This window comes from Leiobunum rupestre, chromosome 10 (assembly GCF_980474605.1).
Source record: "Leiobunum rupestre chromosome 10, qqLeiRupe1.1.hap1, whole genome shotgun sequence".
NCBI classification, from domain to species: Eukaryota; Metazoa; Arthropoda; class Arachnida; order Opiliones; family Sclerosomatidae; genus Leiobunum; species Leiobunum rupestre.
The window spans coordinates 56,742,008-56,769,083 of NC_143393.1; the positions used below are offsets into that span (position 1 = coordinate 56,742,008).

Here is a 27,076-nt window from a genome sequence, read left to right on the forward strand (position 1 = left end):
AATTCGAAAAACCTTCTCTCAAATGAAAACCGTATTTACAATAGTTACTCTTATCTTTCGATTGAATAATTCATCGTTCATAAACGAAATAAGACAAATCCTAAAATGGGTGGACACATATATGTCATTTGAGGGTTATGTACGCCGCAAAGGCTCTGGCGACGCCTTTGATAACACATGCAAATCAGAATATCTCCGAATACAATAGAGCGTAGCTCCTCTTTCAGGGCCCTCTTATAAACAGATTTTCGCGGTCATTACAAAAATCAAACACTCCAATAAATACGAAATCTCCCACAGGGCGTCGGGAAGGAAGGGGGAGATTGAAAATGAAAACACTTAATAAACGCGAGTTTGGTAAATCCATAAGTTTCTGTCAACAAATTGCTGTATCTAATTCTTAACATAGGTAGAACTGGAAGGTGGATATTCCCTCCCGAAAAGAGTTTACTAAAAGCTTCTGTTAATAGCTAATGCAAATAAACCGACACAGTACTTGTAAACACTAATTCTGCAAGAAGATTCTTAATTACTTGCTCCTCTTCAAAACTCTTAGACAACAATTCGTCATCCCCCCATCGTCGTCCGAAATTTAAATTACTTTAACCAATCTGCACAATTATAATATATATATATATATATATATATATATATATATATATATATATATATATTATATATTATATATATACCAAATTGATCCCACGCTTTAAGATAAATTTCTAATTAAGGTAGTCGCCGTTAAATCAGCAGATAATAATTACTTTTTTGGGAAAGACTGGGGGGTTTAAACCCTTACTCCCAACAACGATCTCATTTCCGAAATTTGAAGAGGCGTCATCCCAAATATATATATCGTAAAATAACTATAAACAAACCACCCTCAAACACCAACTATAACACTATATTAAAACTTAAACAAAAAATGAAAGATAAATATATCACGAATGCCATTAAAAAAGGCCAAATTGACCACCATAATTACAAAGTCCATCAGACCCATACCCAACTGACAAAAAACTACATAAGCATATTTTTTTTAAAAAAAGCTCGAGATTTCTAATGTTTCTAATTCAGAAAATTTAAATTGCTCCCATATAGGATTATCTATCAATGAAGTGTTTTCATAATCAAACTTATATGGACTTTGAATGCAAAAGAATCGCATACCGGCCGAAGCTGATTAAAATCGCCAACAAGTAACCGACACGCCACCAAAATAGTCAGGGCATCCCATTATTTCCTGCAATCTAGCGTTTACTCGATGAAAGACTTTTGACCCAACCATTGATATTTCATCAATTATTAATAATTTCAATTTATCAAAAAGCCAACTACACTTGTGCAGAGTTTCACTTTCTAACCTTGAGATATTTCCTGCAAATTGACTAACAGGTAGGCTAAATGTACTATGTAAAGTTGCACCACCAATATTAAAACCGCTTTTCCCGTAGGAGCGCATCTAATAACCTTCGCTTCTAACGGATTAGATCCTGGTAGTTTGTTATAAAATATTGTACCTGATTCGTAAACTGCGCTAATCAAAAGGCGTTTCCCAACACCGGCACCTCCCGTTACAAACAGACGTAAAGGAGTTTCCTTTGTTTTTACATGGAACAGGGCCAGGTAAAAATCTCCCTTTGCTTGGAATTTAACCTCCGAAGAATATCATAATATTTTGAATCATCCACTAAAGTAACAGAGGGTGAAACGGTTCTGTCAGTATTACCATCAACAACCTCTCTAGTAGGGCTCGGCGTTCAGTCGATGGTTATCCACTTATAGAGGGTATCTGCACTTCCCATAAACAAAATAATGTATGCTATTCTTCGGTACCGTTATTCGTTTCACATTATCAGTGAGACGATTATTTTATTCCAAAGTAAACGTATTTTGACCCGTAGAAATGGTTAATCATTAAAAATATTAATATTTCTAAAACATATAACGACTATTCGTCCTTAAAAAACCAATTCAATATTTAAAATCTTGATGATTAACTCTTTTTTAAGACAGGCAAATAAATATATATCTTTATGCTAGAGAGACCAAGGTGGAACATTTTCATTTGTTTAAGTATCCCTATGTTTCGATTATTTTTTTAAAAAATTCCATATATTTTGGAGTAGATAACCGGCCGTATTCTACATGACCCCGCAAGTAAGAATCGAAATGCCTTGTTACTTCGTCGCTACCATACGACGAAAGCTCACTGATTTCCCTATTCTTCCCCCTCTTGCTCGGCCAATTGAACGGCTGCTTTATTGTGACGTTTTAATTGTATTGAATTCCCAATTTCCGTTTAAAATTTTACAACATTTGTAATATCATTTGCCAAGTGAATTTTGCCGAAGCGCCGGGAGAAGTGGCGTACTCCTGTAATCCCAAGCGTCTGGGAGGCAGAGTTTGTGGATGGCCGTGTGAGGAAGACAACCAATCCCCCAACGGGTGGTCGGAATACTTCCGCCACGGGTGTCCCCACGCCAGTCCCTATCTGGTGGTTTGATGGGGTCACTGGAGCATTTAGGGGGATCCATACCCGGCGTTCTGGGTCATTGGGCTCTTGAGGGCGATCCACACCCGGTATACTGGGTCACTGGAGTCCTTGGGGCGTTCCGTGCTTGGAGCGCTGGGTCACTGGAACCTCGGGGGTGTTCCATGCTCTGCATTCTATAACCTACTGAGGAGGGTAGTTTGCGGTGAAGAGGAAGTCACTCTAGTCCTCAGCTGTGCGAGGGTGGGTTTCAGGCAGCTTATGGTGTCGCCTTTTGTTGGACCATGATGAGGGCGTTTGTTTGCTGTATGTGTGGCAGTCGCGATGGCTGTCTCACTGGCCGAACATTGTTTCGCAAAGCGCATTTTTGTCCCGGCCTGGTTAGTCTCGTAGGCGGCTGTAGGGCTTAAAGCGGAGCAGCGGGGTACAAATACATAGACTTATGTCCCCACGTATCCCCCCCGTTGGCGTGGCCGTTACACATATCTCGCCCTGATTAATCAAATGGACGAGAGGACTGAATTGTCCCACACGTCACAATTGACTAAAAAAAATAAAAAAATTGCCGAACCTGCAATGGTAGTTATTACTGCTGTCGTGGGAATTGAAGCGATAGGCTAAGCGAAAGAAGTAGAAATTTTTATCGAAGGTATCATGGAATTGACAATGTTTAGCTAAGCGCATCTTTGGAGAAGCAGGTATGTAATATCATAAGTGGATCATTCTCTCTAAGTAGACAAAACGCTATGCTACCTATGACTATAGAGTCTTTGTCGGGGTCGGTCTGGCAGCCCTTTACAACTGCCCAATACTGTGTATCACCTCAACTTCACTCTGAATTTATACTGCCGAATGTAACGTTTCTTACATCTCTTTTGGTACGTTTCACGTCTGAAACGTGTCTCGAGCGCCCGAGATAGATAAATTTTGGGGGCTGGCTCCCCGAATTCCCCCCCCCCCCAACCTATACCGTATTTGTTCAAGGTCAGTTTCAGATCCAACGGTAGAGTTTTGTTCAATAAACGCCCCTTTAGTTGCCGTCTTGACCACTCGGTGGCCCCTCCGCCGAAATATTTTCAAAAATTTTCTCTCTAGTTTGCTCAACTCAACTAGAGCCGACACTTGCTTTAATAAGGCACGCGTCTCCAACCTATGCATACCTAGATGCCCAAATCTTTGAGCCGCATAAAAGTAACAGGCTAACAGCTACAAAGAATGTGAGAAGCAGTTTCCTCCTCGGCTATAGACAAGCCCTACAAATTGGGTCATCACTGAAAACAATAAGATTTAGGTGTCTGTTAAGTTGGCAATGGCCCGTTAGTAGGCCAGTTCCTACCAATCTCATATTCTTCTTAGAGAGCGAGAGTAACTCTTTTGCTCTCTGCTTGGACGAACCAGGGATAAACTCCTTGGCCTGCCGTTGACCATCCATCTCAAGCCAAAGATAGAGTTGACGATCCGACAGTTTCAGACCAATAGTCTCAACGTAGCTTAACGGACCAAAGTCGGACCTGAATTTTTAACACTAAAAGGTACCGGATTTTAACCAAACATGAAACGGAGCAGAATTGGAATGTTTTTTAGCAAGGCGTAGCTTCCAGCTCTCCAAGATAAGCAGTTGCCTTAAAAATATTTTTATGTAATTTCGAGTAGAGCTTAGGGGCGGATCCAGACCATCTAGTAGGGTGGGGCAAAAAGGGTGAGCTCGGCGACATATATTGAATTTTACATTTATTTTGAAATTATTTGAGAATTGAAATTGTAACAAGGGCTGTGGCTCTCATTTTCGTTAGCTTAATAAAGTTTCCGCAACTAGTATGCTCTAGTCTCTAAAACTTGAATTTTTTTTAAAGATAAGTAGACAGAAAAGGCAGAAAAAGTCACGTGTTTAGCTGCCGTTTTACTCTGATATTTGCCTACGCAAATAATCAACCACAACCAATCAAGGTTTTAGACACATTATTACATTGTAACAACTTTACAACTAAACTCTGTAGTCTTCATCAATATAAATATACTGCAAGTATTCTAAGGCAGAGGGGTTGGCGATCGCCTCGATCGCCCCCTATGGACCCGCTCCTGGTAGAGCTAAGTGAGCGGAAGGTTTGGTTCAACAATGTATGAGGTCAGTGGAGTAAACAAGGGGGTGGTTTCCGGGTCTAACCCCTTTTTTTCGCCTACCTTTGACTGTACTAAATATTCCCCCCTTCTCAACATTCACATACTCGGGGCCCCCCTTGACAAATTTCTGGATATGCCACTGTATGAGGTTAAGACATCTATAACCGTTAGTGCTTTACCACAATTTATTATTCACACTCTTTGCAGAGAATGAGGAATTAAATGAAACGAGGCTTGATTGTTCCGACGGGAATATACAACCAATCATAATTTTTGTAAATATAATTTATACTTGCTTTAAAAAAACTCGAAGCTATAAGTGAAAACTGCCTTACGGAATAATACGTTTTATTTTAATTACCAAAAGAATAACATATGAACAAACGTTAACGAATATAAATACATTTTTGTATATGCATAGAGAATTTAAACGGGATGTCTTTCAAACCTGTTGATAGAGATAATCAACCGATATATATTTTTTGCATTAAATATTTCAATAACATGTTTGTTGAATAATTATCAGTGTTTTATTTGTTATTGTTATCAAATTGTTACAAACTAATGTATTGTTTCGATTATCAAAAATAACTGCAAAATTTGTGGATAACGGTTGGATAATGCCGAGCCCTACTCTCTAGAGATATTACCTACAGCATCTTGCTCCGTATTCACTAGGAAATCGGGATCAACCCCGACCACTAATTAATCCACTTCATTTTGGTGTTCTAATTCCGGTTAAATATTAGTCAAATCGGGCTCAACCAATTCATACTCAAAATCTTCTTATACCTTCTCAAATGCTACCTCGTCAAACTCGTTGTTAAATTCCTTTCTTACTTCGTTAATATTTTCTACATTAACCTCATACTCAGTTCTAAAATCCTTACACAAAATATCCTCATTTTCATGACTCCAACGCACAAATAACAATATTTGCTCCCGATAAAAGTTATTCGGATCTTTAATTAAATTAAAATTTCTATGACGAATAATTTTAGACCGACCACGTTTTCTTACAAAACCAGAATCGTCTTTTAACTTCAGCCAATTACCTAACGATTCGCCATCACAACTACTGTCAACATCATCATCGTTAATTTGGTTACGTGAAGGTTTTCGACTTTAGGCATATTTATACCAACCCGCAAACTGCGATAACGCTACATCTTCCATTACATCTGGCCTCTGGACATAATGGTACAACAAAACACCGGGAAATACATCAATACTGTCCTTGGGCAGCTCACGAAGCTCCGTACTGGTTTTAAGAATCCACACGCGATCTTGTGGCAAATTCGTGTTAATGAAAATACAAGATCTACAACTTCTTGATACTGGAATTTGTAAACTACTATAAGCAGCTTCCTGCGCGCTTACCTCGTGGGCATTTAAAAACTTATTAGCAATAAATATAACCTCTCTCAGGCCGGAGCGTTTTGGTGATTAGATGGTTATTAATCAAATGTGATATTAATTGTCCGGTGTTACAAAATGATTACAAAAGGGGAAAGGGAAAGGGGAGGTTGTGGAATATCAGACGGAAAAACAGTATGATCTCAATCAAAATTATCTTTATTAACCCTTTTTGACAGAATAACACTTTATCAACAATGTAATAGGGACATAAACCAAAATAATGAAATAATACGAGGGGACCTGGCAAAATCTTAAAGGGAACTTACTCTTTTCTTTCGGCTCTCGGCCTTAGTGACTGATAGCTCGGATAGGCAAGAATACAGGCAGCAGATCGCATCGGCTCCCAGAGCCCTCTTTCTCTCCTGATTCGCGATGCGTCGCTTGACTCGAAGCTGCAATGGAGGGCTGGGGACTCTTTCTGTTGAATTTGACGACTCTGCTGTAGTCTCTTCGGCTTACGGGGTTGCCGGATTACGTAAATAGGCTCCCAGGAGTCTTCGTCGGGATAACTCTTTCGGACCTGAACGGGACTCTCGAACTCTGGATTAGCCTTCTTTCTGGATTCATTGATTTTCGTAGCTGGATACGTCTGGGGACTCGCTGGATGTCATCAGGGATTGACGTTTAAAATTCTAGGGGACCTCTTCATTTCATTTCGACTTCGCTAAAGTTTCTAAGTTTTGATTTAAAGTTTAAAGTTTTTTAAGTGAAGGGTCGGGCCATGGCGGAGCAGAGCTTCCGCCTGCAAGTCTCTTGGGGATCTCTTCTGGTTTTTCCCTTTTTTTGAGGGTGCGGGGTCCTTTTATACCCTCGGTCTTGTCACTCATTCCTTAATGGTGGTGCTCTCTTTGGGCATTGAGTCCCTAGGACGTATGGGGGTGGCTTACGCCTTTGACTATGCTTTTTTGGGGTCTACGTGACTAGACGAATTTGAGGTCGCTGGGGAGTTGGGGTCCTTTCGTCCTATCGCGTCTTTGGTAACCTTGGCCTTGTTTCTGAGGGATCCAATGCACGATATATACTATGGCTATTTTTAGAAGTTTATGATAGTTTCAAGGTTTTTTACGTGGGGCTCTCTCAAACTGACAATAAAAACTCTCCTCCCTGCCTCCTTCTATTGAATTATTTGGGGCCTAGGCTTAACACTGTAATCTACATTACTTTACATTTAACTTTAATATTTGACTAAAACTTAATGGGGATCACACTTAAATTATATTTCTAAACTTGGGCCATCAGGCCACATAGTTCTTTAGGGACTTTCTACTTTAGACATGACTAGGGGGCCAACCTTTATTATATACATGACTTAAACTTAAAGTTGTACTTAAAATTGTTAACAGTTCTTAGATTTAGATCTAAGTTTATTTATAAAAATAGATTTATTGCAAAGGAAACTAATTTATGATATCGATATTACGTTAGTTACGTCAGCTTAACCTTAAACACATACTGACGAAAAGTTCGAGGGGACATTCATAAAGACTTACTTCGCTTAACGGATTTCAAAACAAGACGAGGAGTACGCAAAACCGAGAAACACTCGGGAACTTTACACAAAATATAAAATGGAATAAAAATGACAAATTATTGAAACAAAACAAGAGAATGCAACCGAGGCGGTTACATACCTCTTCCCTTTCTTTTGAGTTCGTCTCGAACTCACAAACATACTAATAATAATACACTCTATAGAAAACATAACACAAAAAACGCGATAAACAAACACAAACAATAATCAAAATGAAAACAAACTGACATACTCATAACTATTTATTTTTTATTATTATTACACCATCACCAAGATATACCCTTAAGGGCGAGAGAGATGATAATACATGAAATATTTAATGGTAAATCAGTCTTTATACGAGTTTTTTATTTTAATTACTAGGGGACCTTTACCGTGCGAACTTTTTCCCGCTGTCGCTTCTATACCATGCTGCGGCGGGTAATTGGGCCTGGGTTATAGGGGGGGGGGGTACATTGGCTACTGGGGTTCCCGAGTTTTTGGCATCTGCTGTACCTTATTAACAAGGGTTTAATTAGAGCCAGTTCACGAGGGGTTTCCGTTCGGAAGCGTCCGGTGATGGGGACAGCGGAAGATCGTTCTCTTTGCCGGGGGTGGTGAGTGAAACAACCGCCAAACACTTGTCGCTCTACCTCGACTATGTAAGGATAGTTGACTTCGCGACGGTTATTTTCGATGGGCGGGGGAACTCTATATGACCGTGCACGGGAGGGGGACTGCAACATGTGGGCTTGCCGATAGTGGGTCGTGTAAAACCTTTCCACCTAATTTTTTCTGGACCATCTCGGGGTAGGCTCTTCCCTCGGGACATCCGGTACAGTTACATGGAACCTGGGGGCTCTGCAGGCTGTTCGTCTTCTAATTGTTGCAGATACCCAAGTTCTTCCGCGGTGGGTTGCAGGGGCCCTGGGTAAATAGGAAGCATCCGCCCCTCAGTTCGGTCTGCATACGCCCGCCAACGTCTTTCGGACATACCAATGGCCGATGAGGGGGGTAGGATTGGGAGTGTTGGGTCCCACCATTCTGGAGAAGGGGAAAGACTTCTTCTTGGTGAGGGAATTCTCACTATTGGGCTGTTTTCTTAGCCAAATTCTTCCGAATCTGAATTGGATTCGGCGCCCCCTGGGATCGGGGCTTCCAGCATCGGGTCGAGTCGTACGTGGGGGGGGGGCGAGGGTTATTGATTCTGTCAAACGCTTCATACCGTTCCATCCACTCTTGTTCGAGTCAAGCTTGGTTTCCAAGGTATGCCTCGTTGGAGAGGGGATTGTCTTCATTTCGCGTTCGTCCATACCCATCGAGTAGCACGATGCCGTCATCGACAAGAGGCAAGGCGCGGAATGTTCCATAGGGATCGAGGGGGTCTTCGTGTTCCTCGGCGCGTCGGGTGTAATCCTTTGCCCATTGCTCTCGTGGCGTGGGTTGAACTTGGGCTACCAGTCGTGGCTGACGTGGGTCCCTTCTGACAAGCACGTCGTGGCTTCAAGGTTGGGTGTCCACGACATTTCTCCTGGGGGCTACTGCTGGTGGAGTGAGAAACCTGGCCTTCTGAATGGATGTTCGAATGGGGTCTACTGTTTTTTGGTCAAGCACCTTGAGCCCGATACTGTTGGTCTTCTTCCGCATCAGCAAATTGGTCGGTATTAACTGGGGACACTGGAAATTGAATGAGATAAAAAGTTAATTCTGGTTGACATGTGGGGCAATAATAGTTTGGCATGCGTTGGGCGTCTTCTGGGGTCAAGTTGATACAGATGATGTGGAACCATGCTTCGCAATCGTCACATTGGATCCAATTTAGCCACTGTTCGTTGTTGATATTGATTTTACAAATGGGCGCTGCACATTCCTCTTCCGTTAAGGGTGGGGGTCGTGGATTGCGTCGCGGTCGATTTGGTGCAGGGACTTCCAATTGTCCGTGCGCGTTTCGTTCGGGGGGCGGGGTAACACGAGGGGGGTCATTATGATCATCTCTCTCGTCGAATATCTGGGTAACATCGAGATTCGTTTCGACAGGGCTCTCAATATTGTCTACTGGGGGCCACAATCGTTCGTGAAAAATCTTAATATTTTCTACATGATGGGTTCCTATTATTCCTCCATTCACTGGGTCTTCAATTTGATAAGACACATTGTTTACCCTTTCAAAAATCCTATAGGGGCCTTCGTACTTGGGGGAATAACTTTTTTGAGGTTTACGCCTCCGCGCGAGATTGCATATGGGACCTAATACAAACAAGTTGGCCAACCACAAAGCTAGTTTCTCTACGACACTTGTCATAGCGGGCTTAATTTTTTCTTGGGACTTGCGAATATTGTTCTTTACATTATTGAAGGCTATCGCTAGCTCTTGGGTAAAATCCGTACGGGCGGGGGGAACATCGTCTATTACCGTGGGGTCTGGGTCAACTGGGAGCCTAACTTCTCTTCCGTAGTTTAGGAAATGTGGCGTGTATTTGGTAGTGTCTTTGACGGAGCTATTCATCGATAATTTAATCAGGGGCAAGTGTCTATCCCAAGACGTGTGGTCGTTACCAATAAGCGCCCAACCACCTGGTGTAACGTTCGGTCAGATTCGACGCGGGGTGATACAGGGAAGTAAAACTCTGGGTAATTCCTAGCAATTCTGTAACTTCTGCGAAAACGTCTGCTATAAACTGGGGTCCATTACCAGAGAGTATTAGTACGGGGACTCCCCATCGACAAACTACATTGTCCACAAAAGCAGTGGCGACATTTACGGCGGTTGCTTTAGAAAGGGGGACTATTTCGACTGCCTTGGAATAATAGCACACCATAACTAAAAGTGTAGTATAACCACGGGGGGACGGGGGGAACAGACCTATCAGATCAAGACCTACCAATACCCAGGGACCTTGCGTAATCGTAGACATCATGTAACCTTGCTTTTTGCGGCGCTCTGTTTTCGTTCTTTGGCATACTACACAGGTTTTTACATATGCCTCGATGTCTTTTTTCATGTTTTCCCAATAATAGCGGGAACAGACACTTACAGGAAACGATCTTTCCGTAAATAAGAGATGGCGAAAATATAGCTATGAACAGTTTCATACGTTTACGTGTACCTCAATTAACTTAAACCCATAAGACCGAATTCGAGTAAGTGAGTTCATATGCAGTAGCGGCGCCAGGATTTTTTGGGAGGTAGGCCAACCATTTGGAGGCCCCCACCACAATTTTTTTAAATCCGTCCACGTGGATTATTTTTTTAAGCAAGTGCTGCAATTTTTGGGTAAAATGGGTACACGACGAAACAATTAATTAGAACTTATTATGAATTTAAACATTACCAAACACAGTGTGTGTTGATCCTTTTTTGTTGACCGATAACGCTTAACAAAAGAGTGGTTATTTACTTATTTCTACTACTGAATTCCAGTCTACCAATTTACATTCATTCCTTCGGTACTTCGCATGTACATCTTTACATCAGAACTTAAAACTTTACGAAAATGAATGCCGGTAGGTTATCTAACAAGTAAGTTTAAGAACCATTTATTTGTGAAGATAAAATTAAAGATACAATTTGGAAAAAGTAGCGCTCACGTAAAAATTAAAACTAAAAAATAAACAACTGTCGCAAAAAAGTAACTCGTACCTTTCAAAGGAATAAAAACAGCAGTCTCGTTATGCGAATCATTCGCGTTGAATATTGGAAAATTAATAAATAAATAAATTATTTCGCTAACTAATTACAGAATTTCTGATATTAAATAATTTGGAGGCCCATATATTAAATTTTGGAGGCTCCTTACGACGACTTTTGGAAGCCCCTACCAATATTTCAAGTAGGCCCAGGCCTACCCCGGCTTGTTGCTGGCGCCGCTTCTGTTTATATGCAGGGTGTTTTGGATAAGTATGTCGTTAGTTCTAGGGCATGAGTTTTGGGTTCTATTAAGTTAATATTATGAAATAGACTTAGGTCCTACATTGCTTAATTTATGAGATATAGGTCCCTAAAAACTAACGTATAAACAAAAAAATTACGCATATTCGGAATGTGTAAAAAGTATTAATTTTTAGAACAGCATTCCGATTTTAATATATACTTGTAAAACCAGAAAGAAACTTTCGAAGAAATTGAAGAAAATGGTTTTTATTTGATGAGACCATTCCCCGCGACGAGTCTACGAGGTTGAGCAGTAGCGTGGCTGACCCGTTCTCCAGATTTAAAACCGTTCGGTTTTTTTTCTCTTGGACTTCTTATGTCTATTTTATACCAATAAATTGGTTCAATACAAAGTTTGAGGTACTTTTATTTGTTCTGAATGGTACTTTTTGGGGTAACGAAGCACTGTAGGTCCCATGTTCATTAGAAATCTTTACTAACTTACATCAAAAGAACACGTCCTAGAGTGCAAGGAAACACCCTGTTTATATGTTAAATGATTTCTGCTTGGCAATTCAATACTATTTTATTATATCTGAAACTTTCCCATACCTCTGCCAACTAGGGAAGTCTTCAATTAAGAAACGCTCCTATGTCTCTTTACTTCAAATATAAAGTTTTTTTGGTATTTACTTAGACTCCCCCTGTAGCACAGCCGGTCGGTTTTAAGTCGAAAACCAAAAGCCGACTTAAAAAGTCGCTAACGTTTTAGCGGGGAAAATAAGTAGCAACGCATTTAAGACTTTTGGAGTCGGTATGCCGACGCAAAGCTGACATAAAATTATAGTTCCATTGCCGACTTTAAGACGAATAAATTTTGAAATCTATTATCGGAGCGCCATCTTTGGTCCCGTTTCGTAACTATTAGAGATAAATTGTTCTCCCGCTTTCGGTTGATTGTCACGTCCCGTAACGGTTTCTAAATATTTTATATGAAATATATAACAATTTTATGAAAAACATTTAAATTATCTGCATACCGTATCAAGATAATCTTCTAAGGTAAGCTTTTTCATTGACCTTTCATTTTAATTTAAGATAATCTTCTTATAAGTGGAGGATTGGAATAGAATATAAATAAGCCCTTGGTTTTCTTTTGTTTACAACGACATATTGACTAGCAGTGAGGCCAGTTTAAAGCAATAAGGTATACCAATAAGGTCCCAGCTTTTGTTTACAATGTAGTGACTATAGCTAAATGTAGTGAATTTGGTTAAATTAATTTTTAAATTTACCTCTAACTGAAAGATTTTTCTATTAAATGCAGAAACTGTTCACCAATCTTAAAGCTATTTGACATTGAAGAAGTTCTGAAATCTTAGGTAAAACACACATTAGACAGGAACGGTTTCGGGATGTGAAGAGTTTTGGACAAGAATTGTGATAAAAAACAAAACGACGAAGACGAGGGCGTTTACTCTGATTTGAACTACATGTAAAACTTTTAAACTAACTGAGTTTTTTGACGATACCTCTAATTTGAATAAGGGAACTACATATTTTATTATCATATTGCATTTTTTAACTGTCACTTAACACTATGACTGTAAAGTTCCTTTATTAAAATTATACATATTTGGATATAAATTTTTGTGCTTCATATACACATTAAATACACGAATTATTTAATAAATCTTATATTTTCTATTTGAATAAAAACTATAAGTCGAAAGATATTCATTGCGTTTTGTTTACTAATTTATTTCCTTTAAACTTTAATGTGATTTTTATCACAATTTTTATATATAAATAGGACTGCATGGACTAGCTGCAGTGACGGCGCTGGCTTGACAGACAAAGCGAATGTGATAATTCCTAACCCAATTACCCAAAAGGTAATAATAATCAGCTAGGCTCATACCCAAAGCACCACCTTAGTCATGAAGCGCCTTTTAATGCCTTAAACAGGTCGTCAGGTTACAATGAGGTATTCTTTACGGTGTGGACAAGGAAATCGTTAGGGATGAAATAGTTGCAGAGCTTATTAGCAATAATAAACTACCCCGCGAGGGGAAAGACATTGCCCCAAAATACTCCGTTAAGAATACAAGGGGTTGAGTAAAATGGGTACTGTTGTAAGAGAATGTGTATCTTCCAAGGTGCTTCAAGATGGAACATTTTCCATATTTTTAATTTCGTATCGTGCTATTTTGTAAAATCGTATTGTACCAATGCATTAGAAGAAGCGCACCAGACGCTTGTGGGGCAGTTTATACTCATCATTCATTGGAAAATAAATATGAGTTATTATGTATGTATTGTACAAAAGCGTTTGTTTCGCCTTGCAAAAGTAAGTTTTCAAATTTGCCACGAGAAGGCAACATGCGGCACACATTATCAACGATATTGGTTGATGTAAGATAATTGGTTGAAACTTCAAGGGCCAGTAGACTGACAATACCTCCAAAATATAGTGTTTCCCCAATTTAAATAAGCAGGTATTTACATGGTATCCGACTATTATTTTGAAGTTGGCCCTTTAAAGGGCCGTCTGTTTTCATTCAACCTATTTCTTAGATAAAATTTCGGGTATTTTTTCGAAAGCCACATACATCCTTGGATGAAGTAACAATTTTGTCAAGCGCTATTTGGATTCCACCCATCTTTTAGTGCCTTTAAAGATACATCCAATGAAGCTGCGGCTCTTTAGTTAAAGGATATCACATTTGTAACTATAGCTATTATTTTATCTGACTATATTTAGGTTGAGAGATGGCTAATTGGTGAATGCACTCTATAACCATCTATTTATGCGAGATAACTTTTGGCCAAACTATTTAATTCAGTTTCTTGGAATTAAAGGATACTAGGAATTTTCCTGACCCCCAGGTAGACCCTTTTTTAGTTCCACATCGAGATTTATATATATATCGAAGTGGGACTATTGCTATGGATAGATTGTCGTTAAGTGTTGTTGTTTGTGTGTTTGTTGTGGAAAAGCGACGTTACGGCAGATGGCGCTGCGAAAATAATTTGCAGTTTTGGCGAAACCGGGATTCGAACTCACAGTCAAAAACTCCAAATAATGACGCCTTTACGCTCTCGGCCACTGGAAGCTTACCATAATTTGTTCGGAACTTCTACTGTATTCTCGTCAGTTTTAGCGACGCGGGGGGAGTTGGCTAGTTAAGTTGTCGAAATTCTCGACCCTTTTTACGCCTTATTTTACGTATATTTTCGGAGTTTAAGGTCAAGTGAACCTCAAACTTCGCGTCGGGGGGTGGGTGGTGCTCACACTCGCTTAAGATGCCTCGCTCGAAAGTGAGTACTCGAATAAACGAGCTCGAAAATTTTAAATGTTAGGGTGGTGAGCAATGGTAGGTGGGCACACTCGCTTAAGATGCCTCGCTCGAAAGTGAGTACTCGAATAAACGAGCTCGAAAATTTTAAATGTTCGGGTGGTGAGCAGTGGTAGGTCGGCACACTCGCTTAATATGCCTCGCTCGAAAGTGAGTACTCGAATAAACGAGCTCGAAAATTTTAAATGCCCTCTTCCCCATATGTACTTATAAATGCTCTAAAAGCCCCACAATGAGATACTTATTTTCTTATTTAAATAAATCAACAAGAGACATTAAAAACTTCATCACTCGTTACACCAAACAAAAGGTTCAAGACAAACTACGAGTTCAATCTACACTGACGAACTTCCTTTTAGGTAATAAAAGCAATAGAACCATAAAGAAACAATTATAAATTGAAGTCACTATCGGGAGAAGGTATTATATTATTAAGAACACGCGTACGCTTAAAAAGTTAAAGCATTGAAGACTATTTCCCTTCACATACTTACGCACCGCCATTATTAATTATTGGACTCCCATACTCATCCAAAAACTAGGGGCATTCGGGCATATGTAGTTTTATATCTCTGAAGGTAAATTTTTATTACGATAATTTTAGTGTCCTCGCTTATGATATTATTGTTGTGTTGTAATAAAGAAATGCACGGAGTAGTCTGGAGATAATTTTATTTTTACTTTTCCGTTTTTAAAACCCGTCTAAACTAACCGTTTTTTATCCCTCGTTCTTTTATTAAAAACTTCCACGCGCCCTTATTACTCGCGAGTTTGAATTATATCTCTCCTCGTGCTATTCAATTTTGTGATAGGCTAACGTTGAATAGAGAATGTTACACTCCTCCCTTTACCAAATAAAGAAATAGTAAATAAAACAAATAATGAATTCAATCTGTTTTTTAAGTTGCTTTCCATCATGGCTGGTGACGATGCGGCTTCTTAATGGATTCACGTGGTCGGAGGCTACGCCGATAATTTTGACTACCTTGCTGCATTCCTGGGGGGTTATTGAGTGGTGGTTGATTGTTTCCCGGTACGTTGTTAACTTGGGGTTGGGGTATGGCTGGTGCGTTGTTGAGTTGTGCTGTATTGTGTCCAGGCGCGTTGTTGACTTGTAGTTGGGGTATGGGTATGGCTGGTTGTAGTTGGGGGATGGCTGGTGCGTTGTTGATTAGTGGGTGATGAGTTCTCGTTCTATGGTCATATACGTTATTATAAATATCTTCCGCGTTTCCAAGTTCACGTTCTTTCTCTTGACCAGCGTTAAACGGTTTTAAGAGAGAGCAATTTCGCTTTAACTGTTTTCCTTCCTTGTTTTGAATAGTTATACTGGATCCTTTGACCGCAATTACTGACCAAGGGTGCGGGTCATAGAGCGGATCAAATTTATTACGTTGAATCAACCTTGGTAAAACTTTATCTCCAAATTTGATTTTGTGAAAGAAAGCGCGGCGCTTCTCATCCGAATAACTCTTCATTGCGGTTTTCTTATGATGATCCCTCGTCCGAACTTCATTATCATGTGGGGAGGGCGGTAAAATAGCAGGTAATTTGGTTTGGATGGATCTATTGAAAAATAGAATTGCTGGCGATTGTCCCGTGGTAGGGTGAGTCGTGGCTCGGAAATTCATAAAATAGTTAGGAAGGACATCTTGCCAGGTCGTGTGTTCCAGGAGTGCGGTGCGTATAACTTTAGCCAGCATGGGCATTTGACGCTCGATAAGTCCGTTAGCCATCGAGGTGTTACTTTATGATGAATAAACCCGTATTCGAGAGCAAATTTTTCAAAATCGCCTCCGCTGAATGGAGGACCGTTGTCAGTCTTTACATTCGTTGGTACTCCAAACATGGAGAAAATGTAGCGCAGCGCTTTTACGTTAGAACCGAACGAAGTGGACGACACCGTTGCTGCAATGGGATAACGGCTGAATTCATCTGCAACGGTTAAGATGTATTCTCCAGTGGGCGTTGGTCCAAAGTGATCGATAGCCACAGAGTACCATGGTCTTTCGGGTAGAGGAGTCATATGCACTGGTTGATGTTGGAAGTGTGGCACCGTGGCTTGGCAGGCTATACAAGCACCGATTCGTGCTTGTACTTTGTCATTGATTCCGGGGAACCAAAGTTTGTCGCGTATAGTCTGTTTCGTTCGAACTATGCCAGGGTGGCCCTCGTGCGCTATTGTTATCGCTTTATCAACGAGCGAAGATGGTAGAATTATTTTATCCCCACGAAAAATCAGTCCATTATCTTCAGATATTTCTAGACGTACGTTTTTGTAGATATTCCACGTTAACAAGTCTGTCTCGGCAGGTTTATGCATCTCCCAAACCCTTGAGTTAAAGATAGCTTCTTTGACCTTGCTTAGTAATGGGTCCTTAACTATTTCAGACGTCGTAGCCGAAATTGCTATCGCTCCGAAATGGGAAACATCCAGCGCATCCAGGCTGAGTTCGTGATTGGTCGGAAAGTGTAGAGGATGGCGTGACAGGTAATCAGCAGGGTTATTTTTTCCAGGTTGATAGGCGACTCGAAACTGGTAATGCTGGAGTCGGAGAATCCATCGCTGGATGCGGTTTGACGTGAGAGTGCGTGGGTTATTGAATATCGCGACCAGCGGGTTGTGATCTGTTAAAATTTGGAAATTGGAGCCATTGAGATAAAGATCGAAATGTTCACACCCATAGACGATAGCCAACGCTTCACGCTCTATCTGTGAATAACGTTGTTCAGTTGCTGACAGTGCCTTGCTAGCAAATGCAATAACATATTCTTGACCATGATTACTATGCTCGGTGAGAATAGCTCCAACACCGACAGGGCTAGCATCTACAATGACGGTGGTCTGTTTGGTTGGATCGTAGAACTTGAGAGAGGAGCATTCGTTCATTTTTGCTTTGATTACTTCTAACGCTGTCTGATGATTGTAGGTCCAAATGAATTCAGCGTCCTTCCTGAGTAGATTTCGTAACGGATCGGTGAGAGTTGCAAAATTTGGCACGAATCAAGCGCAATAGTTAGCTAGTCCAAGGAAACTGCGCAACTCAAAAATGTTACGTGGGGCTGGTAAAGAATTTATTGCTTCAATCTTTTTAGGGTCCGGTTTGAGACCATCGGTGCCGAAAATGTGCCCGAAGAATGTGATCTCTGGTTTTGCGAATTCACACTTGTTTTTATTCAACGTAAGGCCATGTGAAGAGATTCTTTCCAAGACGCTCGATAGTTTCCGGTCATGGCCATCAGTGTCAATTCCTCCGATTATTATGTCATCGCTGGTATTTATCGTGTTATTGATTCCACGAATAACATATTCAATTGTTTTCTGAAAAATATCAGCAGCTGAATTTATACCAAATGCTAGACGTTTATACCGAAATGGGCCCATATGAGTCGAAAAGGTTGTTATGGTTCGCGAATTTTCATCTAACTCGAGTTGGTGGTAACCTTTGTTCAAATCCAATTGGGAGAAAACACTCATTCCATTCATGGCGTACATTATATCGTCAATCTTCGGTGACGTGTGTCGCTCTCGACGAATCGCTGTGTTGGGGAGTCGCATGTCTACGCATACTCGAATTCCGGCATTATTTTTGGTATCATCAATGTTTCCCTCGGTGGGTTGGTATTCGTTCAATTCAGGTGCTCGTTTTGGCTCCGAGGTGATAGTTGTGGGATTGTGTTTCTTTGGAACTATAACGAGAGGAGACAACCAAGATGTAGGGCCTACCGCTCGTTCGATAATATCGCAACGTTACAAATCTTCAATTTCACGTTTGACTTGTTCACGAAGGTGAAAAGGTATACGCTGGTGATGAACAGCTACGGGCGGTATTGATGGGTCTATGTGAAGATGAGCCGTCAAGTTTTTCATTTTCCCCATTCCATGAAATAGGTGGTCGTACTTCTTTACTATTGTTTCCCAATTACTTTCTTTGGTGCTTAGCGTTGACGCCGAGAAATGTGTAAAATTTGGAAGCAAATTTAAACTTCTGAGAGTCGACGCACCAACAATGTTGTAGGCCGTTTTTCCGGGGTGTAGGACGTGGAACGTTTCCAAGGACGACGCCGATTGGTACGTTAGTTGAGAAGAAAATTGGCCGACAAGTGATAGAGGTTCTTTGGATGCAAACGGATATACACAAATGTTGGATGGAACTAGGGGAGGCTGTTGATTGTTCACACAAGCTCCAGTGTCGATTAAGGCTTTCACGCTTGTGCCCCCAATGTCAAAAGATTGAATCAGTTCACTTTTAGCCGAAGACTGAAGGGGACTGAAATGATAGCTATTATCCGAATATGGTTTCAACGTACACAAATGGGTTGACCGTAGAGAATACTCCGAGATGTTTTCTATCTCAGTATCGTCAGAATAGTGGGTAAGTGTGGCGGTTATGTGGTTTGGATGTTGTTGTTCCATTTCATTTTGTTTGGTTCTACAAAATTTTTCAAAATGGCCGTATCGGCCACACCATTTGCATTGTTCATTTTTAGCTGGGCATCCAAATCGACCTCTCGGATGTGGAAATTGACCTCCACAGTTAAAGCAATTTCTAGAACCACTGCTTTCCAACGGTCGCCGTGCAGAATCCGAATCCGAACGGTAATTGCGTGGTTGGGAGAGCTGACGTTGATTGTTTGGTTGGTTTTTAAATTTGTTACCCCGTCCGTATGTTTGGTTGAATTGGAGTTGACTTTGATGATTCTGGTAGAAATGAGTTGGAGCTGTTTGTGAGACGGTAGTGAGATTAACGGCGTTTACTGAAGTGTGAGAAGTGCTGGCTGAGTTTTGAGTTTCCATTTTAGTAGCCTGGTTGTCCGCTTGTTCATACGCTCTGGCTGTAGCCAAGAGTTCATTGAGAGTTATAGCCGAATCCCGTAGAGCGATTCGTCGGAGGTGTCGTGACGTGCAAGTCTGAATAATATGGCGGAGGATTTCTGTGTTTGATACTCATCTACTGATTCGAATTCCCGTTGGCTCGCGCCTCGGAACTTGAAGATCTCATAAGTGGTATGACGTTGAGGTAAGAAATGATCATTCAGAACCTGAACAGCGATGTCGTATTCATCAGGGATGACAGCATTGGCGTTCGCTTGAGCTTGAGGTGGTGGCGGAATGGGGAGAGTGTCAAATATGTCCTGAACTTCCTCTCCAGCATATAGGAGAAGAAGAGATTTCTTACGGGCTGGATCATTCATAGCATAGGCGATGAGAAATGTGTTAAAACGATTGAGCCATTTTTCCCATCTTGATGCGACATCGTCCCTGTTTTCATGAATTGAAAACGGTGGAAGGTTGGTTGAAGGTAGAGCCATCATCGTTCGATGGATGAAGACAAAATCCCGAAGAGAGCTTTGATTGAAGTGGATTTCGACGTATCTCCGTCGCCAATTTAGTGTCCTCGCTTATGATATTATTGTTGTGTTGTAATAAAGAAATACACGGAGTAGAGTCTGGAAATAATTTTATTTTTACTTTTCCGTTTTTAAAACCCATCTTAACTAACCGTTTTTTTATCCCTCGTTCTTTTATTAAAATCTTCCACGCGTCCTTATTACTCGCGAGTTTGAATTATATCTCTCCTCGTGCTATCCAATTTTGTGATAGGCTAACGTTGAATAGATAATGTTACAATAATCTTTGCCGTATACCATTCGCAAAACTTAGGTATATTAACTAACAAGTTCACGTAAAGACTACCCGCTTATAGCTCTGCCACAAATAGATCGAAATTTAAAATAAAACTTTTTGTCAAATTACCTTGCAAGTTAAGGCAAAACCAACATGCATTAATCAAGAATGTATTTATGAACTAAGAATATGGAAGGCCAAAAAATCCAAAGCAGTCGGACTTAAGCTTAATTACATTCAAGGGTCTCTCTTTGAATTTGTGCAATAATAGAAATTTTGGTGTTTGAACCATACCCAAATGTTTGATTTAAATTTCCTAAAATATACACATTTAAATCCCAGTTTAAGAATTTCTTTAACTCATTTTTCCACTAATGTCAATAATTTAGAAAAATTATGTTTGTCGTGTTTTGCTTACCTATTTCACCTTGGATACATTACTTTCCGTCCATCTAACAATAGTAAATCAAATGGCCTCAGCAGCTTTTGTATTGGTTTCCCCACCCGGGTATCCTGAGGGTGTGCGGTGGCCACTCTTTAACATAGGATGGTAAATTGTATATCTAACTATAGTAAATCACATGGGCTCAACAGCTTTTGAATTGGTTTGCCTACCCGCGTATCCTGAGGGTGGGCGGTGCCCACTCTTTAACATATGATGGTGAATTATATACAGGGTCTTTTTTTTGCTCGGAAAAGTGTTTTTTTTTTCAAAAACTATTTATAGTAACGATTTCAAATTTGGAAGGTCAATTCTCTATACCGGGGGACATCAGTTTGAGAAATTTGAGCGTTTTCGGTAATGTTTTTCACCAATTTTGAAAAATTATTTTTCGACCACTAGGTGCGAGATAAAAAATTTCTATTATAAAGTTGTAGGCCGTCGTCGGCAGGAAAAAGGCACCAATCAAACGGTTTCCAACAAGTTCAACCCAAACATTGACCCGTTCAAATTGAACCTGGTGATGATATTCAAAACCCCAATGTGGGTTGATGTCAGACCAAAGATGGCTGTTTTGATGATTAAAGGGCCCATCTCTAGAAAATGACGCTTCGTCGGAGAACAAAACATGGCGCAAAAATTGTCTATCTTCTTGGACAGCATTTAGTAACCAGTTGCTAAATTCATAACGTCTTTGATGGTCTCCGTCAATTAGTCCTTGGTGGAGCGTAGCTCTGTATGGGTGATAGCGATTCTTACGAAGAATTTTCCACACACGATTTGCAGAACAACCCAAATCAGCAGCGGCGTTAGCGCAACTGTGACGAGGATATGCCACAAAGTACGCGAGTACATTGTTCTCGAAGTCTAAATCCGGTTGACCCAATCCGCGAAACCTAGGTTGCAAGTTACCAAATTGATTGAAATCGTGAATTGCTCGTCTTACTGTATTTACAGATGGTGCTCCATTTGGATGACTTTCTGCGAAGATTTCAGTCACTCTTCTAAGGTTTTGCGCTGCTTCTCCATAGTAAATGGCAACTATCTCGGTACGCTCAGCTACTGAATAACGAGGCATTGTTCGAAATATTATCAAACACTGATAATAATCTCCCAAAGTTTTCCTTTAAATACCCAATGCATGTTTAGGATTGACCTATAGCCTCGTGTTTTTTAAATCCGGTCGTTTTTTTAACCAAAGTTTCAACTGGATTAGGTAATTCGGTTTCAATTATCGTTTCAAACAATCGTAATTTGGCTTCACCAACTTGTAAATTTTTCAAGCTCGAATTTTCACTGATAAATAAATTATTTTTCGTCGAGTGAACAATTTTTAAGGGTTTTCGATGACGGCCTACAACTTTATAATAGAAATTTTTTATCTCGCACCTAGTGGTCGAAAAATAATTTTTCAAAATTGGTGAAAAACATTACCGAAAACGCTCAAATTTCTCAAGCTGATGTCCCCCGGTATAGAGAATTGACCTTCCAAATTTGAAATCGGTACTATAAATAGTTTTTGAAAAAAAAAACACTTTTCCGAGCAAAAAAAAGACCCTGTATAAAACAATAGGAATACACCGATGTGGAACTAATATTACGGCCTGGGCTGACTTGTTGAATAATGAGAACGAAAAAGTTCCATTTATGGGTTTTTCCACTCTCTCGGAAAAAGTGCGGAAATTTGGCCAACTGGAGCCTAATATTTGGGAATCACAGATATATTCCAGGTTTACAACGGATATTGGAAATACACTATACAAAAGAAAATATTCTAGTTAATTTATACACACAGAATAAGCTACATATATATTTATACTATGAGAGATAAGGGGTCCAACATAGGTATGGGCCGATAGGTATGGGGGGGTCCTTACCCATATTTTCTCTCTTCGCTCCATACCTATAACCAAAATTTATAGGTCCTCAATTTGTCCCCCCAATACAACAGCGGCTCGCGGGGTGTGTCAATCATCGCGGCGGGATACTTTTGAAATAAAGAGACCGGGGACTAGCTGACGGTAGTTATTTCTCATACCCATAATGTTTTCCCGAAAAACTTTTTTAATCCTCCTTTTATCATAAGCCTAAAATTAGTATGATAGTAAAGAGACGGTATATAAAATCAAATACTATTTATTGGAATAAATGTTCTTTTAAATTCGTTGAATTGGCGTTTACAAGAGCAAAGACATTAAAAACTTGGAATTTAGAATATAGATTTTTCTCGTTTAACATAACTTTAAAATCTTCTACGATACGGAACGCTGTTACGTGATTGGCGGCGTAAGCGGAGATTTCGTCAAATCGTTGATGCTCTTGTCCTTCATGTCCTGAATCGCCAAACAAAGTATAATAAACTTTCCGATAGCAATTTAGAATGGATTCTGCCATCGTCGTGAATATATCTGAGCTGTCAGTCAATAGGTCCAGATGTTTGTTTATGTAATACATGAGCCGTGCCAGCTCACTGGTTTCTTCGACGGTTAGGTTTAAATAGAAATCTTTGTTTTGCCGCGTTACGATAAAAGTTAATTCTTTAAGGGAGGATAGTTTAACATCAGTCGTGTTTGAGAGTGTAAGACTTTTGCCGGCGGCTCTCTGTGTGAAATCCAATAAATCCACCCAATTACGGCTAAGTTCTTGCCACGTAGATACGTCGATGGGGAAAATTGAAAAATTATACGTATTACTGAAAGCTAATTCGACGGAGAAATCCGATTTCAGGCTAAAGGTTAGAAACGTTTCTTGAGCTAATTGATATCTTTGGTTAATTTTCTTAAGCGCTGTTTTAGACCATTTATTGGAGGTTGTAGAATCTAGAAGAGAAATTAACTCTTAAAGAAAATTGCCCGATCGACGAGATATGAGAATAATACGGACGTACCCATTTCGGAATTATATCTCTTAGACATCTGAGGAAGCGGCTAGCGCGGGTCGAGAGCTGAAAGACGAATGATAAAACAACAGTGAGGGGGATCCGCTTATATTGGCCAAAGTGACGTCACCGAGGGTATGACGTAATATTGTGGGGTTCAATACTTATATTATATTGTCTAAACCAGAATGTTAAGTATTCCAGAATGGTTAATAAAGTTAGACCCGACATAATAAGTACGACGTTATTTGGGTTATTACGTATAAGACGGGCGAACGCTGACGACTACTGACTGCGCGCGATGTGGACCCCTTCCAGGTGGGCGTCACGATAGCCTCGGTGTAAGAACCGTTCATTATAAATCCAAATATTTATTTCGTTTTAACAATACAGGCTCGAGTACTTTTCCTACATTATAAATAATCCGTTGAAAATGCGCCTTGTTTATAATATCATAATTTCTTCGATCTTTTGGCTGTATGTATAACGTGACGTCGATTGTATCAAAGCGTACTTTTTTCGATTTCTGAAAGGACATGTTTTACGAATAATTCCATGAGATCGTCAAGCGTGCTTCTTTTAACTTTAAATGTTAACGTTTCATCGGTATATTTTTCGTTGGGTGGTATATCTCTATTGGCTTGATCCACCCCGCCGCGACGATACAGCTTACAAGAGCGGCGATGTTTCTGTTTAGAGTCCATGATACCAAATGATAATAAAAAGGGTAGGCGCTTCTTATATAAAGAAAATAACACGTGATTTAAAAGAAAAAAAAAATTATTTATGGAGGATAAAATATACAAGGGTGGCGGATTTAAAATGGAAAACACAATTGAATGTTGATGGCGTCGTCGTGTTGGTAGACCCAATCGGAGAACAGTAGGCCCCTCTCGAAAGCGCAAGGCTTAATTCCTCTATGGTTGTAGAGACATTTTACGGGAGGTGTTTTATCAATGTTAATAGCCTTGGGGCAGGCGAAGTCGTCCAAATCGTAGACGATGCAGTCCAGGAAATCTGCCAAGTATTGGCGTTTCACATCACCTTTCGTGAAGATTCAAGTGGCTTTAACCGTAGCTGGTATTAAGCAGGAAGGTAGTTTTCGATAGGCGGTGTGTCCAGTTGTCCAGTCGAGACCGTGCTGGTTACGTACGACCCAGTCGTTTTGTCGTTGAGTGTGGAACGGTAAATGGTCCTTGGGATACGGGGGTTCGAATGTCCAAGCTAGACAGGCGGGTGTTTTACCGGCGGTGATTATAGCCAACTCCTTTATGACAAAGTCGGGACCTTCTCCGGTATCCCGAAGTTTATTTTTACCGATTAAATAGTCGAACTCAACGATGACCGATGTTTTATTCAGAGCGAGAAAGTTGAGGTCTTGTAAGAGCGCCTCCATGGTGAGATACGGCTACCAGATTTCAGAGCGCCGACCTTTTTATACCCTCGAATCTCTTTTTAATGATGACGTCATTGATCTCGTGACGTTTGGTAAAACCCTTAAAGAAGCTACCGGTACTTCTCTTTTTCGTACGATGTTTTATGTAGCTTACGCAATATTCTCCGCAAACGCCGCTAGTTAACGACTGCAAACGCCTCCTATTGTGACCTCTCTTAGTAGAATTATTTTTTATGAATGTCTTAATAGAGGGTAGTAAAGGGCCCAAAGCTAAAGAGTCAAAATAAAAGCAGCGACACCTGGCGTCGAAATAAATCGCTACCCAATGACTGCCTTGCTGGTCGTGACTGTCCAAATTCGAAATCAGCGAAGCGGGATAGTTATCTATTCTTGTAGGTAGTAAATCGGAGGGAAAGACCCCGATAAAGTTTTTGGTACGAGCCATTACCCTCGATATGTCTCCGCCTTTCATGGAGTATCAACAATTACGTTACGGGCTTTATCAATTCTAAATGAACTCTGAAATTCCATATAAACGAGACAACTTAACGCGTGGGGCACTGATTTAGCGAACCCTAACTCGAGCCTCAATTGTCCCTGTCTTGTCGGGTTGAAGTGGAATACTGAACTGGCGCTTAAGTCTTGGGACAGGTCGAATACGTATAAACAGAATCCATGAGGATACTCGGCTAACGAAATCTGATTGCCCTGATCTTTATAATGCATGCCACTTCCGGTGAATAAAGTGTGATAAGCTTCGACATAGAGATTAGAGTCGTAATTGGGTCGAAAGGGTTTAGAATCGACACCCTCGGAATCCGAATAAAGAGCTAAACTATTAACGTCAAAATGCTCGAAACAAAATGGCGTTTTGGCTAGATTACCGTTGTAGGCGTCGTGATCGAGTAAACCCACAATAAAGCGATTGGGCATTGTCCCCAAATGTAAATTATTTATAGTGGTGCTTAACACGCTCGAGTTTATAGTGAATATTTTCGTTTCGGTCCTGGTGTAAGCGTACTTGGCCGCTGATTGGGCTAGAGCGGCTTCGTGAGCGAGAAGTATTTTAGGTGCCACGCGAACTTTGCGAACCAAAAGCGTAGCGTCTGAAATCACTATTCGATAATCGGTGCCAGCCTTGGCTTTACCCATCAACGCGAAATTGGCTTTACTGCGCGAGAGTTTTACGCGAAGATCGACGCCGTTTATAATAAATTTTTCCACGTTGAATATGTCCAGGAATAGAGGCCCCATCAGCTCCACTTCTTTAGACTTGCTGGTTAGCGCTTTTCTAGTTTTATAGCCTTCGTTGGTAGTTAGATTATGCATAGCCCCCGCCGTGTCCTTATGCCACATAGCCGAGGTGAAATGGGACAATTTAGCGTCACTGCCATAGTTTAGGAGAGTCTCGACGTAAGAACGGTACGCGTAAGTAGATGCCGACGGCGATAGCAGGGTACCGTTTAAACGAACTTCGGCTTGACTGAACAACGTGTTGAGAAAGTTATGGCACGAAGCGACCTCGTCGTCATCCGCTAGGTCGGTTCCCGCGGCGTCGGCGACGATTTTAAATTTCAGGTACATATAGGTTAAAGGTAAATCGAGATATTCGTCTCCTCCGCTTAAGACGTTGAATTCGATGGCTTCGCCACGTAACGAAGATACGGGTTGATACGTCATCCATTTTCCTCCTTCGATAGACGTCTGAACCGGTGTAGATTCGAACAAATCTAATTCGCTCTTAAGCGCTTGACAGTGGGCTGCCATATCTGGTTTCGTTTGCGAGCGGTGAAAATGTCGAGAACCTTCCGGGTGGCGTTCCGAACTCGTAATGACTTCTTGGTCTTGGAGGGGGCCCTTTTCTTAGTTCGTTTGGGAATGGCGCGACGTCTACGCTTGCCAGACCCGTATTGTTGTTTAAAAGTATCGTAAGTTTCGTTGACCCTCCGCTTGGCGG

At 40.6% G+C, this 27,076-nt stretch overlaps 1 protein-coding gene and 1 long non-coding RNA gene across 2 annotated transcripts in view; one reads left to right on the forward strand and one right to left on the reverse strand.

Moving 5' to 3' along the window:
* Positions 1-27,076, forward strand: part of LOC149926251 (uncharacterized) — a 385,527-nt gene that overhangs the window by 272,453 nt on the left and 85,998 nt on the right. The window lies entirely within an intron of this gene.
* Positions 25,588-26,886, reverse strand: LOC149926260 (uncharacterized protein F54H12.2-like). The gene has a single exon (XM_090161930.1). The coding sequence runs from the start codon at positions 26,884-26,886 to the stop codon at positions 25,588-25,590; it is 1,299 nt and encodes a 432-aa protein (XP_090018056.1).

What these genes read in the sequence shown, in the direction of transcription:
- LOC149926260 (XM_090161930.1), bottom strand. Translation starts at nt 26,886, where the DNA reads ATGGCAGCCCACTGTCAAGCGCTTAAGAGCGAATTAGATTTGTTCGAA.